Source organism: Limulus polyphemus, unplaced genomic scaffold, assembly GCF_000517525.1.
Source record: "Limulus polyphemus unplaced genomic scaffold, Limulus_polyphemus-2.1.2 Scaffold1142, whole genome shotgun sequence".
NCBI classification, from domain to species: domain Eukaryota; kingdom Metazoa; phylum Arthropoda; class Merostomata; order Xiphosura; family Limulidae; genus Limulus; species Limulus polyphemus.
The window spans coordinates 171,919-188,367 of NW_013666752.1; the positions used below are offsets into that span (position 1 = coordinate 171,919).

The 16,449-nt window shown below is 29.2% G+C and overlaps 1 protein-coding gene across 8 annotated transcripts in view; it reads left to right on the forward strand.

The window, feature by feature from the left end:
- The window catches only part of LOC106462325 (spectrin beta chain-like), a 120,715-nt gene that overhangs the window by 18,521 nt on the left and 85,745 nt on the right, over positions 1 to 16,449 (forward strand). For all 8 annotated transcript variants that reach the window (XM_013922229.2, XM_022389549.1, XM_022389542.1 and 5 more), the window contains 10 exons: positions 736 to 851; positions 3,908 to 4,020; positions 4,326 to 4,513; positions 7,057 to 7,239; positions 8,087 to 8,344; positions 9,239 to 9,377; positions 9,584 to 9,985; positions 10,878 to 11,078; positions 12,791 to 12,907; positions 14,716 to 14,793. In XM_013922229.2, the coding sequence (XP_013777683.1) occupies positions 736 to 851; positions 3,908 to 4,020; positions 4,326 to 4,513; positions 7,057 to 7,239; positions 8,087 to 8,344; positions 9,239 to 9,377; positions 9,584 to 9,985; positions 10,878 to 11,078; positions 12,791 to 12,907; positions 14,716 to 14,793 (1,795 nt within the window). The remainder of the gene's footprint in view (positions 1 to 735; positions 852 to 3,907; positions 4,021 to 4,325; positions 4,514 to 7,056; positions 7,240 to 8,086; positions 8,345 to 9,238; positions 9,378 to 9,583; positions 9,986 to 10,877; positions 11,079 to 12,790; positions 12,908 to 14,715; positions 14,794 to 16,449) is intronic.

The window sequence follows — 16,449 nt, forward strand, 5'->3', positions numbered from 1 at the left end:
GAGAATAGGCATGCTCCCACAGTCAGATTTGATGGGTTTAATATTTGTCAGGTTATTTTAATTCATCCTGCAGACTTCCAGCTATATATACTCTATAATAGTAAATTTTGGTTGACCCCGACCATGCTGTTTCATGGGGTGTCTGCAAGATTTCAGTCTCTTTGATAACCTGCTGCTGGTATTATTGGTATCTGGCAACAGATTGACCCCGATAAGGGTTCAGGAGATTTTGGCAAGACTGCATCGGTCACTTTGATAACCTGAGTGAGAATTCCCATGTCCAATATCCAAGAGACTGACATGGTAGCAATCTTTTTTTTTAATATTTAGTTACAGGGTAGATATCTAGAGATTTTAAGTAAAGCTGTTGACAAACCTGGTGACCTTTATTAGAATTGAAGATGAAGTGTAATAAGTAGTGTGAAATTGTGAAGTGAATAAAAAAAAATTAAATTCATATACATATGGTGAATGAATATTGAATTATGTTTCTCATTTCCCAGGGAGAGGCAAGTGCCCTCCCTGCGGACACCAGTGAACTCACAATTTACTCTATTAGAAATTATTGTTTTTAAAATGAAAACTTACTAGTATTACGATAAAAAGAATATTCTGATTTTCCATAATTCATCATAATACATCTAAGTTATCATTTGATAATGTACGCAGTTAGTGTATTAGAATTTCACTAAGACTTGTCTTTTTTTTATAACATTAAATTTTGTTTTATCTCAGACCTGACTTGGTACAGTATGAAAGACTTTCCAGATCTAATGCCATTTACAACCTCAACAATGCTTTTACTGTAGCTGAGGATAAATTAGGCCTTACTAGATTGCTAGATCCAGAAGGTATGCATACATACTTGTTCTGAATTCTGTTTTAGATGTGTGTTGATGTCATTTTACCAATATAAAAAGAATGAGTTGGAGCAAATTAACATTATATATATCCAAGACTTTGTGTCAAACCAAATACTGATTAGCAGCATTTGTTATTATATAAACATTTTAAATTAAGAGAAAAATATATAAGTCATAGAAATTATTTAATTTGTTCTTTCTGGTTTTCATTATAAATGTATTCAAAGTATTCAGAAAATATTCCATATTTACATTTCTACTTTCCAGAGTTAAATCTGTAGTTTTATAGTTTATTGATTTCTGTGATGCTTTTATTTGTAAATTATGAGTTTTTGAAAATTTGTTTAAGTCAGTTAGATCTCTTAAACTTTGATCTTAAGACCAATTTTTGTAATGTTTATTAAGAATGTGAAAGTTTTACAAATTATGCAAAATTTTAGATTTTTGGAAGTGACTGTTGTGGAAAATGTTTGGCTAGCATAAAACTGTTTTTATTAAATTCAGTTTGAGGTGAGAGGATGGAAATTAACACAACTTCTGATATGCTCGTTATATTAGGAAAACATGTAGTTTCAAAAAATCAATTAAAGACAAAAACGATGAAACCTCTATATCCTGAATGCTTTTGAAAAGTGGAGTTTTCTTCATCAATGGAAATTGTTTGTGCTTGGGTTATAGGGTTTCATATTTTTGTACCTATTTTGTAATATACAGGTTGTCCCAGAAATATGGAACCATAGAAAGAAATATACAATGTATTCTTAATTTAGGTAGGCTTGGCATTTCTTCCATAAAATGAAAGTTATTTTACCTACAGCTTTAAATAATATCTCATTTTAAAGGCAAAAGATAGGGCTTTACAGTGAGTATTCATATAAAACCCCCAGGCAAAAAAACATTTTTTTGAGAAAACTATTATGAATTATTTTGTGAAATTAAAAAAATCCCAGAAAGCAAGACATAAAAAATGAGATTTAACCCTCCCCCACTACCATAATAACCAACTGATTTTATTGGAGATTGATTTATTTTGAAGTTAGTCATTGGGTCTTTAAGAAAAAGGTATCATTTGTGAATTATATCTACAGACTTTCTTTAAGTTTCTGGTGTTAGAAGAGAAATTGGTTTTTTCAGACGAGTTTCAAATTTGAAGCCTTTTCACCCATCGGGTGCACTTAAGACTTGTAGATTTGAATTTGGCAGACAATGTTATATAAGAAAAATGTGGCCAACCTTTTGATCGGAGTCGGTAGATTAAATCTCCATATCTCTGGGACTATTCAAGTTTCATGTCATTAACAGCCATACACATACCAATTCTTGCTATACTGTGCTATTGGGTTATTTTCTTTCTTGAAATATGTACAACTGACATTAGAAATGTGTTTGTTTAACTTTAAGAATATAATGTCTATTTTCTCTGTGGGTCCAGACTTTTGGGACACCCTGTATATGTTTAGGTTGAAGAGATACACATAAAGAACATTTGGAATCTTAAATAAAGTATCATATTGCTGTTGGTTCCGTGATTTTAAATAGCAGTAATGTTGGCAGACATTTTCCAAAGATTTACACAGTGTAAGTCTTGAAAAGGTAAAAAAATGGAATAAAGTAGCTCTAACCCATATAAAACTGTTCATTATTTGTACCAGAAATAGTTGTTTGGTTTCTTATATTGGCAGTGGTACTTTGAAATAAAAGAAGTTTAAAAATGTTATGTGCAATTTAAGAACACAATTTAGTTTCTACACCTTTTAGTAGAAAATTATAACATCCTGTAAGAAAGCACAAATGTACAGTATATTTGTACTAAATGTGATGCTGGCTGCATTTCAATGATTGATAATGATTAATTGATATACGTATAGTTTATGTATGCATATTTAATATAAGAATATTAAACTTGTATGATGGTCTAGTTAAAGTATATACTGTTTTTAAAATGCATTTGGTTTATGTTGACATTAGTAAGTTACTGCAAAGTGTTTGTAAGTATTTCCTTGAAGAACGTAGAAACAACTGAATATTTACTGAAAGGGTAGATTTACTGGTTTAATTATTCAGTTTTATTTGTGGGCTGTGTTGTACTATTTAACTGGGCTGTATCAATCCTTTTTTGGAGATTTCTTACTAATTAATTTTGTTCAAATGTATATAACAGTAACATTATACTTAGATGAATATATGAAACAAATAGATAGTTGTAAAACAGATATATATTCATAAACAGTTAATGACAATCAGTTGCCCTTAAAACATTGGGACACAGTCTTTTCATGAGGTACTCAGTATCTATTACCAACTTCACTCATAGCAATACTAATATTGATAGTACAATAATCAGTATTGCTTATACAAAGTCATACTAATTTGATTATACATAATATGTAGTTTCTGTTGTATGAGTAGCAGCTGGTTGTGGAGTAACTTCTTTCTTCCTGCTTGTATCATGCTTTCCCTTGTTTTATTGATATAGTTTAGCTCTAAAAATATCTCATCTTTGAAACTGAGATTTTTGTGCCTTAAATTTGTTTATAATGATAAACTAGGAGAGCTTTTTGTTTGAAACTCCTACAATGTAACCCTCCTAGAAGTATCAATTGTAGATAATATATGCACTTGCAACTCACTACACTTCAACTGAATTGCAGCTAGAGGGTCAGGGCTTTTTCTATGACAGCTTTCATATTCCTCATTGACCAACTTCGAGCTTCAACATTTTCTACTTAGGGAACCTAATGATTAAGCAATAAAAATGTATGAAAATATGATTTCAATAAATAAATAAATATATATGTATCTATATACAGTAATTTGTACTGATTTTTAATAACTGTAATGTTGTAACATTGAATCAACATATGGTAGTGAAAGATGTACCTTGTGGGAGTTGTTGCTCCTAATATTCTGAAAAACAAAAATTATAATTTGAATTGAATTTTTTCAGAGTTTAGTTGAAGTTTTACTTGATGTATGGGAAAAGGCTTATAGTTTTTATATATATGTTACTGAGGTATTTTTTTTGTTCTTTTTTAACGCTTTAGATGTATTTGTTGATTGTCCGGATGAAAAATCCATCATCACTTACGTAGTCACCTTCTATCACTATTTCTCTAAAATGAAAGCAGAGACTGTACAAGGCAGACGCATTGGAAAGGTAAATAACCTTTTAGGGGTTTTTGAATTGATAAATTGATTTTCATCTTTGATAAGTGCTTACCAATATTGCATCATTTCAAACTTAACATACTAAGTACCATGAATAAAGTAAGCTGTTGTTTATTTTTTTACCATAGCTTTAAGCTACTTTGCTTGTAATTGAAAATGAATACAGTTTAACAATATATATGTATGTTTTTATAAAAGTGTGTGTGCTTGTATATATGTGTGTATATATAAACACATACTTTTAATTCTTTGTTTTTGTGTAATGATGAATTTTTTTGTGGTTTCCTTTGACAGGTTGTTGGAGAAGCCATGGAGAATGAGCGCATGATTAATCAGTATGAAACTCTGACTTCAGATCTTCTTCAATGGATTGAACAGACTATTGAAGCACTGTCAGATCGGCAGTTTGCTAACTCTCTAACTGGAGTCCAGCAACAACTCACTTCCTTTAATACCTACCGCACTGTGGAAAAGCCTCCAAAGTATGTGTTAAAAATGTGATTTTAATGTTTTGTGACATCTTTGTATACCTCACAAGCTACTTTATGTTGTGTTTGATATATTCACTTTTATATCATTTGCACAGTTTTGTTTTTGCTTGGAATGCTTATTGTTATGATTTTATTCAGAACTGCTGTATATTGTTTTGAGTTGACATATCCACTGTTATACCATCCTAAAATGTTTTTCCCAAGAGGCTAACTGTTTTTGTGACATAACTGTAATCTGGCATATTCATTATTATAGGCTTTTTATGATATTTCTTTCAGTTGCCACATTTTTTGTGATTTTTCATATCTTCTGTTATATACCGACTTTGTTTTCTTACTCAAACATCCATGTCTTGCATTGGCTTTTAATTATTCACAGTCATTAGCATGAAATTATTGTGATCTATCATATTCAAAGCATATTAAACGTTTTAAATTTTTAAAATCTTAGTCAATGGTGAATACTTACAAAGTACAAAAAAGTATGTTTCAAAGCACTCTGAATTGTGGATGTATGCCAATTAGAAAAGAGATCTCATTTTAGTAGTTAATTTAATCATATGTTAGCCCATGTTCAACAGAGCTTGTAGTTTTTCCTCTTGCCTTCATCAGTTTTTGACTTTTTTCACCAGGCAAATTACTAATTAAACTTTAGTAGCCTAGCTTTCATAGAATGTAAGTAATTAATCTTTTTCATTTAAAAGTTTCAGTAATATGGTGGGTACCACATGGTTGATTACATTCAGACATAGCATTTACATAATGGCATACAGCTCATTTTTGCAACTTCCTAGGCATTTGAAACTTGGCATACATAAAGGGTACAATTAGATTTTCATTTAATTATCTCTCGTTACAAGGTTAATAGATTTGACCAACCTCGTAACCATTTTGCACTCCTTATAGTTTCCATACTATAATTTTTAATACAGTAAGTGTATCTTCACAGAATTTGGGAGGCTTTTAGTAAGCATTGCAAGTCTTTTGTACACAAAAAAATTAGATTTTTTAATGAAGTGATTTTGCTAAAGATTTATCCGAAAATATATACTTTTTTTTTTTTTTACAAGTCCGATTGCAAATTGATTTCCACATTAAGATTAATAATACTTTTCTTCATCTCAAAAATATAAAATTTCATTTTTGTAACCTCCAGACCTCTTAAATATATTTCAAACATTATTTTTTTTCAGTAAAACTTTATATTTTGTTTGTTATTTTCTCTACCCTAACTCTATTATGAGTCTACACAAGGTTGGTCAACTTGATTGACCTTGTAACCACCAAAATAAAAATCTAGATTACCCTTTTTTTTTCTTTCTAAAATGACTTCAAATTGTAATATGAAACTACAGTTGCTTATCCTAAATAACTTTAAACTCATAACAGTGTACATCTATTTATACTTAGATTTTATTGTTTTATTGCACTTTGAATTATGTTATGCACAAGCTACTTGTGCATGTACCTCTTGAAAATTTTTTATTATATTCTTATTATCATTTATTTTACCTAATCTAACCTTAAATAACCTAAAAACTTTCCTATTTTTACATTTTAATTACTTTTATAATAATAAATAAAGATCACACATGAAAAACAAGAAATAGAATACTTACCTTGCCTTTTTTTTGTTGTCAACTGTCGATGACACTTAACCCTACTTTTTAGACTAATGGTAGTACTTCACTAAATAATTTTTGTTTAATTAAATAATCCAACAAAGAACAGAATAATAACATGCAAAAAGCAGACAATGTTCCATAACTATTACAATTTTTCTGGCTTTCTAACTATGCAACAAAAATTCATCTATGCTCGTTGATATGTTTCTTATGGGAATAAAGCTTGACCTGAAAGTGAAATTGACAATTCTCTGTACAATGTAATATAATATGTCATTTGATATAGTAAAAACTTGGTTTTCTATTGGTTATAAATAATAGAGCATCGAACTTCAGAGAGAACTATTAGCAATTTCTGAAAGAGATGACTGTAACCAAAAAAGATTGAAAGCTATAAAGATTATGCTTTGCCTGAGTGATGGCAATATTATAATGATTAATTTACATTAAATTTCCTACTTTTTGGAGAAATGGTAAATAAATTAGAGATGAGGGGATGCCTAAAGAAAAAATGTCACAATTTTCATACTAGGGGAAATTCAGGATTTTTTTTAATATTACCTTATAAAATTAAAAACTTAAAACTTGTATGCTATTAAAATATGGATTATTATCTATGTTTTTATGCTATTTTTATTGGTATACCATGAAAAGAAAGTAGTTTAATTAAATTTTGAATATAACTCACTAAAACCATGTGACATGTTCAGAAAAAGATTCCCATGAGGAAAGGGTAATATTGTATAAAATTTGATTTAAAACATTGCTTTTACAGTCTTGAATGTTTTCATATATTCATGTATTCAGTGTTTTCATTTGATATCTTGTAGATATCACAGATTAAAATAAGTTTACTTATTAAGATTTTTATTTCAATATTTAAACTTTATTTCATCCTATATTTACTAGGTTTGTTGAAAAAGGCAATTTGGAAGTGCTTCTCTTTACTCTCCAAAGTAAAATGAGAGCAAATAACCAGAAACCTTATTTTCCCAAAGAAGGGAAGATGATTTCAGACATAAATAAAGCTTGGGAAAGCTTAGAAAGAGCAGAGCATGAACGAGAACTTGCTTTGAGAGAAGAACTTATTAGGTAAGCAATATTAATATTAAAATTTGTTGTTGTATTATTATGATTTTTGAGATCAAGATTTTGTCAGCGAACAAATTAGTAATCATGTTGAAGTTGTGATGAAAGCTTAAATTTTTATTGTCATTTTCTGTCAAAATATTGACTTTGAATTGATGTCATTTCCAAAACTTTATCCTTATGGAACTAAACATGGGGAAAAACCAAGGTACTTGCATTTACAGTTGTTTATTTTCATAATGATGTAGTTAATGTAATATTATATATTTGTATATGTTTTACATTGTAGAGGTATAGGTAGTATAAACACTGGACAATATTTGTTCAGTTTTTCTTTTTTGCTTAATGAATAAATATTTTGTGGTAAATTGAGAATTTGTTTTGAAGAAATATTTAGAAATGGATTTGTAAAACATGATGAGTTTTGACCTTTGCAATCCCATTTACACTTTAATTAATGTTTATAGTTATTTAGGTAGAAGCCTGTTTAAATAAATAGTTTTTAATGACACTCCTTTTCTTGATTTTTGCCCTAAAGTTAAACTTGTTCTATATGGTAAATTTAAAAAAACTTCTATTATTGGCTCAGTTACTGTGTTTGATAATGTTGATGTAATGTTTATAGAAATAATCATTTTATTTGTTTTCTTTACACAAACTTAATAAATAATTTGAAAAGAAACTAAAAAATTTAAACCAATAAAATTCAGTGAATTTCATGATAATACTCCTGAATTGTAACCAGTTAATATCGCACTGTTTTATACATATGTTCTTCATTGTGAAGGTGTCCAAATGCACTTAATCTTAGGTTTATGAAAAAGTTGGTACATTTTCTTTCAATATTTAGACAGGAGAAACTGGAGCAGTTAGCAGCTCGTTTTGATAGAAAGGCTGGCATGAGGGAAACTTGGTTGAGTGAGAACCAGAGATTGGTGTCTCAAGATAACTTTGGTTTTGATCTTGCATCAGTAGAAGCGGCAGCTAAGAAACATGAAGCTATTGAGACAGATATTTATGCTTATGAAGAGAGAGTACAGGCTGTTGTGTCTGTAGCTAAAGAGCTGGAATCTGAAAATTATAATGATATTGAAAGAATTAATGCAAGGTAAAAGAACAGTATTTTTTTTTCCACATATGTGCATGAAAAAAATCTTAAATTGTAGTGGTAAAAGCTGTAACAATAAGGTATTGATATGTTAGACTTGTAGTTTTTAAATATATAGATAATTTCTATACATTGTGTTAGCTTGTTATTATTGTTTATTGAATTGATAGTTTTATCCAAGTATAGATACTTACAGAAAATGAACAAGTTTGAGCAAGTAAATAATGAATTGTGTGTGAATAAACAGACAATGAAAAAACAGCACATTAATAGAAGTTGCCACATAATCTAGCCCAGGGTATTAGTTTAAAATTCACATAAGTTTGTGTCATATTCTTTCTAGCTGGACCAAGCAGAGCCTGCCAAATGATATTGAGTATATATACACACACACATGCCATCTAAACATTTACTCTTTATTGTATATTGTTTAGAATACCTGTGGTGAATGTTGATTAATTAGTTGAAGGTACTTGAGAGTTTTTATTGTTTAGAATACCTGTGGTGAATGTTGATTAATTAGTTGAAGGTACTTGAGAGTTTTTATTGTTTAGAATACCTGTGGTGAATGTTGATTAATTAGTTGAAGGTACTTGAGATTTTTTATTGTTTAAAATCTATTTTTATTTCACATGAATCACTAACTTTTTGATTTTTCTCTATTTATGCTCAAAAGTAGCTGAATAAAACTGTTAGGCTCACTGTAAATTAATTGCAAAGCTAAGCTGTATATTGTAAATACCTTATTAAGTTTTCTCCATCTTTTTGTGATGAATGTTATGAAGTTTTATATTTATATTGCCATAATACTGGTCATACAGTATACATATGAACTAGATAAAATTGGATATTTGCTTATGACTCTACTGGACAAATAACTGTTTTAATTTTCAGAAAAGACAATGTGCTGCGTTTATGGAACTATCTATTGGAATTACTAAGAGCACGTCGAACCAGACTTGAACTCTCACTTTCTGTACAACAAGCTTTCCAAGAGATGATCTACATTTTAGATTCAATGGAGGAAATTAAGGTAAAGAAAACACCTTTAATTGTGTTGAAGTAGAGAAGAAAAGGAAATATCTGATTTTAAATTTCAGAAAAAATCATAAAAGTGTTTAAAAAAAACTGGTTCAGAATGCACATTGTAAGAAATGTATTTTTTTATAAACAATATTTTTGTTTTCTTTATATTGGGATGTTAGAAAATCAGTCATTTATGTATGACATTTTATGTAGGCACGACTTTTGACTGATGACTATGGAAAGCATTTGTTAGGAGTTGAAGACTTGCTTCAGAAACACAGTCTCATTGAGGCTGATATCAATGTTTTAGGTGAAAGGGTGAAGACTGTAATACAACATGCTGACAATTACATTTCACAAGAGTTTGAAGGATATCAAGCATGCAGTCCACAGATTATTCAGGAACGAGAACAGCAGCTTGAAGCTGCATATTCTGAACTGGTGCAGTTAGCTCTTGATCGACGCAGCAAGTTAGAGGAGTCTCGCAAGTTATGGCAGTTTTACTGGGATGTAACTGATGAGGAGTCATGGATTAAAGAAAAGGAACAAATTTTATCACAGGGAGATATTGGACATGATCTCACCACTGTACAACTTCTCATCAGTAAAAACAAAGTTAGTCTAATTTTTATGCATTTATCTTAGCCAGGATAAATGTATGATAATGAAAACAATGTATTTTTAATAATTTATTTTGTAATGAAGTATAGGCTTTGTCATATTGTAAGAATAATCATATTTTTAAATTTATAAATTTTTGGAATTACCACGATTAAACTTATTATAAAATCACATTAACCTTTTGTGATTGTTATGAACATATGTTAAAATTGTTTTAATTGTATAGACTTTATTTGGTTTATATGTTGTTTTTTACTTTTTGCTTTAATTTCATAAACAATATTACTGCCAAGATTAGGAGGAATTTCTTTTAAAAAACTTTCTATAATTCTGGTTGACTAATTTCAAAGGCATCAAGTCACCCATGATTTGGTATTTTAACTTATAAACTTACAGTAAGAAAAAAGTTATATATTATCATAAGAAGTATATTACTCTAAGTGTTTCTGGATGGCTATTGAATAAAAACATTTAATGTCATTGCACAATTTTTTTCAAAGAACTGAGCTGTAATGGAGAATACACAATTATGTATTTAGGTAGTGTATATATTTTTTAATGTAAAGTTGCTCCCCTTGTCTTTTTTTTCACGTATTTATATGTATAGTTCTAAGCATCTAATAATGTTGGAATTCTGGAACTAACTGTTTTCCAAGAAAGCAAGTAGTGAAAACTAGCAATTAAAATTCACAACTAAAGTGTTTGTATGTTGTAGGAGTGTGTCTTCACTTATGTTAATGCATTTCATTATTATGTCTTTGAACTGCAAAAATCATAATTACGCATAGCTTGGTTTTAGCTTTTTAAAAACCAAGTAGAATATTTTAAGATATCAGCCTGTTTTAAAAGAAAGACTATAAACATGATGCTTTTTATTGTATTTTAGGCTTTAGAAGATGAGATATTAGTCCATGAACAACACCTATATGAAATCATGAAAGTAGGGGAAGACCTTATTCAAGCAGGTCACTTTGGTGCAGAGAATATCAGAGAGCGAATTGACTCTGTGCAGAATATGTGGAAAAATCTTAAGGACCTGTTAGCAGCACGTATCAAGAGGCTCGAAGAGGCTATTAGTTATCATCAGGTAATTGGTTTTATTTTTTGTTCTGTTGTCCTATTTAATTGTTCTCTTTATATTGTATTTGCTCCCAAAGAAGGTGCAAGGTTTTGGTTAACAGAACAATTTAGGTTTGTGTTGTTGCTGTAGAAAAAGGTACATTACATTATGAAAAAGAGATGTTGTATATTTATTTATCTTTTATTTTGTTTAATAAATCCTTAAGATAAGCAAAAACTTAGTTAATAGTAACTTTTCAGGAGCATTCAAGTGGTATTGTATAGAACCTAGGTCTAGTTAAGATTAGTTTTTGAATTTATTTTGTAACTTAACATAAGGAAAAATTTTGATTAAGCATTAACAATTAATACCCTTTTTATTGATATATTACATATTTTTATATGTTTCAAACCATCATATGGTCAAGGAGGATCTTCAGTACTTATCTAGCAATAGCAGGGTAAAATACTACCTATACTTATACCTGTTACAAACAGAATGAGAGAACGCAAGTTTACGATTTGAAAAAAAAAGGCCAGATTTCAGTTAAAACAGTTTTATTTTAATAACAATGCTGTCAGCAGTGGAGGAGATCAGCACTTTTCAAGAATTTAATAGGGTAATAAATGATTTTCGGAAAACATAAATAGTAGGATTTTTAATGGTGAACATGTAAGGAAAGCCTTGAAGAACCAAATGGTCTTTATAATTGTCATAAAGTTTTTCATTAAAACAGACATTTAATGAAGTTCCCCTTCTCATTTGCTAGTGGTGCCAAGCCAGCCCCCAAAACAAGACTTAAAAATGGATATATAAAGTTCTATATTTTTTTTGCTGCTTACATTGAAAACTGAGAGATCAGAACTACATTAAATGTAAATCAGTTATGGATGGAATCTGGAAAATACTAGAACTGAATGTAATCAGCTACAAAGCAAACATATTTAGTAGAAATACCAAGATGATCATATCTCAGTTGATGGCAGAAAAAAAAAATGTTTCTGAGAAGTATTTTTCTGTTCAAATTGTTTGACAAAAATGCATGAAGAGCTGAAGATCAATGAAAATAGCAAAAAATTACAAGCTGTATTTTTGTAAAAAAGAAATCTAAAACTTGAAATAACTACGTCTAGGTTAACATGTTGGAATGTAAAAAATTTAGAATGTTTTTGAACTGTTAGTTTACCCAAATGAAACATAAAAAATTGGCTTTTTCTGGTATGTTGCAAGATGTTTGTATTTATGGCTTGTTTATCCAGATGTTATTCTTATCATAAAAAATACATGTATCAAGATATGAGTGTGTGTGTTTTTGAGATTTTCTAAATATCTTTTGTCAATTCATATAGATATATTTGCACTCAGGGAATCACATTCTCCATCAGTGTAAATATGTCTACGTAGAGTATAAATGTTGTGAAAGGTAGATCAAGGTTATTTTGGAAATTTAGATCAGTCAGCACTGCTTAAATGCAATTAGTAATTGTGTGTAGTAAAGTAGTTGCTTATCTCTTCTTGTCTTCATTATATTTTTACTGAATCTTTATCAATGATGGGAAAAACAAAATGAATTTAAAAACATTTACCTGTCCAGCTGTAAATTTTTATAAAATACTGTCATAAAAGTCTTAACTACTTAAAACAAAAGTTAGAACTGGTAGATTAGATCAAGATTTTTACACATAATATCTGAATTATATTTTTTGCTATAAGTGGTATAATCAAGATTTTTGTAACAGTTTTTTGCAGATGCAGATGATATTGACACATGGATGCTGGATACACTCAGGCTTGTGTCTAGTGAAGATGTGGGAAGAGATGAAGCTAATGTACAATCTCTTTTGAAGAAACATAAGGTATGACCAGTCTCATTCACTCTTGTAACTTGATAAGTAGTTTATAATGTTAATATTTTCATCAAAAACAGTTTTCACTGTTTTGGTACTGTCTAATTCAAAGTTTGATAATGATAGTAGTTTTAATGGATTGATCACATTCATGAAATTATTGAATGAATATTTAACTTAAATGCCCAGGTGTGTAAATTCATTGCACAGGTTTGTTTTATTGCATTGGATCAATACACATTATAATTTTTTTTTGTTGCAATGGAAAAACAAAAACCTGCTGGATGAAAGTTTGAATCTTGAGATTAACTTTCTCCAGATTATGTGAATTCTGCAAAATAATATATTTTTGTAACGGATAATAATATGAATTTCCAGCCTTGGAAATTTGGAAAGATATCATTTTAATGCGTTTTTTTTTTTAAGAAACAAAAATGCTTACCTTGTTGTAGATTTCAATTACTATTTTTATGTCTTCCTACATTCTCTTAAAACTTTCCAATAAAGTTTTTATTTTATAAAATTAAATTTTATATTTGTTTTGATTCAAAATATACTGTATGCAGTTTCATTGTGTTTATAATAACTAGTGTAAAATAAAAATATAAATTATAGGCAAGACAGTTGTTTTAAATTATTCATCAGAAGGTTTCATTTAATACTTGTAATAACTTTCAACCTTTTTTATACCAAATTATATATATATTTACATTTCTTTTTGATGACATTTCTCTACCCATTCAAGGAGTTACTTAGGTCATTAAGGTTATTGTATACACAGCTTAACAAACAGGGGCTGTATTGGTAAAACAAAACTTAATACAAGTGAGTAAAAAATGATTTAAATAAGCCTAACAATACTCTACTTTATCTTGCCCCATGAAAAACATTTCCTATTGTACTGCAACATCATTGTTTAAATGAAGTATAATATGATGAAGTGAAATTTTCACAAGCTTTTAAAGATAAAAAAGTCAGGACTGTAATTGTGAAAAAAGTTGTTCACAAACAATTTTTATTTTAGAAAAATATCAACAAGCTAAGCTTTTATCATTTTGTTCTCATCTCTTGGTGACTTTCTTCTGAACTGGAAGTCATATTGGTTTATACAGTTCAAAAGAACAGAGAAAGAGCTTTTATTATGTGTCTAGATCACTAGCCTGTGGTTTCTGAAAGATGAAATACAGGTAACTATACCACATTATGACAACAAAAATTGAGAAATAGTGATTGGTTAAAATCTATAAAACTGCACATGTATTGAAGTTACAAGGTACATGTTAATTCTATCTTGTTAAAAACTATATTGACTTTCCTTCTAGGAGCTATGTGTGTCATATTATGCTCAGAAAAAATTAATGTAATTCACAAACACTGATCTTTTTTTTTTGTTTGGTGTGCAATGAAATCTAACCAATTTCAAAGTATGAGATTATAAAAACCGTTTGTATATAATTCAATAAAGGAAACATTTTTATTAAATAAATTTCAACTCTGAAATAATTTCTTTAGTTGTTTGGAAGAACAGTTACTAGTTTATTTTCTGTAATTTTCAGTCTGTGGTGCAATTTGGTCCTTAGGCAATGGGTGCACTCCACAGAATGTCAGAGAGTTAAATTACAGTGTGGAAGGATTGACAGTGTTATATACAAAAAACAAAAATTTTGACAAAAGTTTTAGTATGTATTTAACACATTCTATGGGGTTGGTATTAGTGATGACACTATTTTTAAATATTTAATACTTTAATACTTTGTTGTTTTTTTCATTAATTGCCTGAATATCTATAACTTACATTGTTATTTTTTTCCCAAAAGGATGTTACTGATGACCTGAAGAACTTTGCTAATACTATTGATTCTCTACATCAACAAGCTTCTAGTTTGGGTGAACAGGTTGGTTGTTTTCATCTTGATTATTACAGACTCTTGTTGTTGTTTTTTATTATGCTGTAGCCCATGTTTATGAGCGAGGGAAACCAGGAAAAGTCAGTGAATTCCATGTGATTCAGTGATGCTTCTAGGACATGAATGGCAAATAAATAAATCACCATTAGTACCAAAAAACCATATACAGGCTAATTCTGCCACATTTAACACTGCAATATGTGTATTTTATGCATAAACATTGTTTATCTATATCAGCCTTTTGTTTACCATTTAATTGTAATGCAGTAGGAAGGTAACTGCAACAGATTACTTAAACAATAACTAGGTTCCCTCTTAACTCTCCCAACATGAGCTTGGTCAATTTGACTGACCACGTAACCTCTTTGTACTTGATTAAAGTCTTCTAACTTTCAATATAGTGTGTATATCTTCAAAAATTTGGCACTCTTTTAATTCATATTACATGTTTTTCACATACAAAAAAATCATATTTTTAATGAATTATTTTTAATAAAATAAGGATTTGTCCATTAATATATTGAGTATTTGTTTTGAATAGTCCGTGTGCAAAGTAATTTTCCTGTTAAAATTAAAAATACTTTTCCTCATCTCAAAAATCTCAAATGTCCTTTGTGTAATCCCCAAAACCTCCTCAATGCATTTCAAACGTTTTTTTCAGTAAAACTTTTTAGTTTATGTGTTATTTTCTCTACCCTATCTCAATATGCGATTGTCTTTTTGACCGACCACGTAACCACTAAATAAATCTAAATTACCATTTTTTTCTTTCTAGAATGACTTAAAATTGTAACATGAAACTACATTCGTTTATCCCAAGTAGCTTTAAACTTTTAACAGTATACATCTATTTATAATTAAATTTTTTATTTTATTGCCCTTTGAACTGTGTCTAACTACTATTCATGCCATTATAAGTTGTAAATCACTTGGGGAATGTGGAGGTCACATTACTCTATCGAATTATGTTACGCACGAGCAGCTCATGAAACATTTTTATTATTATTATAATTTATCTTACCTAATCTAACCTTAACTAACTTAAAGAGATCCGTATTTTTACATTTTAGTTACTTTTATAATAATAAATACAGAATAAACATGAAAAACAAGAAATAAAGCACATTTTCTTTTCACTTGCTGTCAGTTGTCAATGACACTTAACCCTACTTTTTTATATTAACGGTAGTAATACACTAGATTTTTATTTAATTAAATAATGCACCAAAGAACATAGAATAGTAACATGCAAAAAGTAGACAATTTCTTCTAACTCTCAGAATTTTTCTGGCTTTCTAGCTATGAGACAAGAGCTGTTACAAATTCATCCAAGCTAGTCATTATCTTTCCTGTGGGAATGAAGCTTGTACTTACAGTGAAATTGACAATTCTCTGTTCAGAAAACAATGTAATACAAAACGTTATTTGATAGATAAAAACCTTGGTTTTCTATTGGTTATACATAATATAGTATTAAGAGTAAAAGAAAACTTAATAAATCCTGAAAGAGAGGATGTGAAAGGTGGGTGTGGCAAGAGGGGGCTGATTTTCTATTTGGTAGCTCTGTAGCCAAACAAAATTGAAGGCTATAAAAATTATGACTTCTCTGAGCAACGATAATTTTATAGTGAGTAAATTACGTTT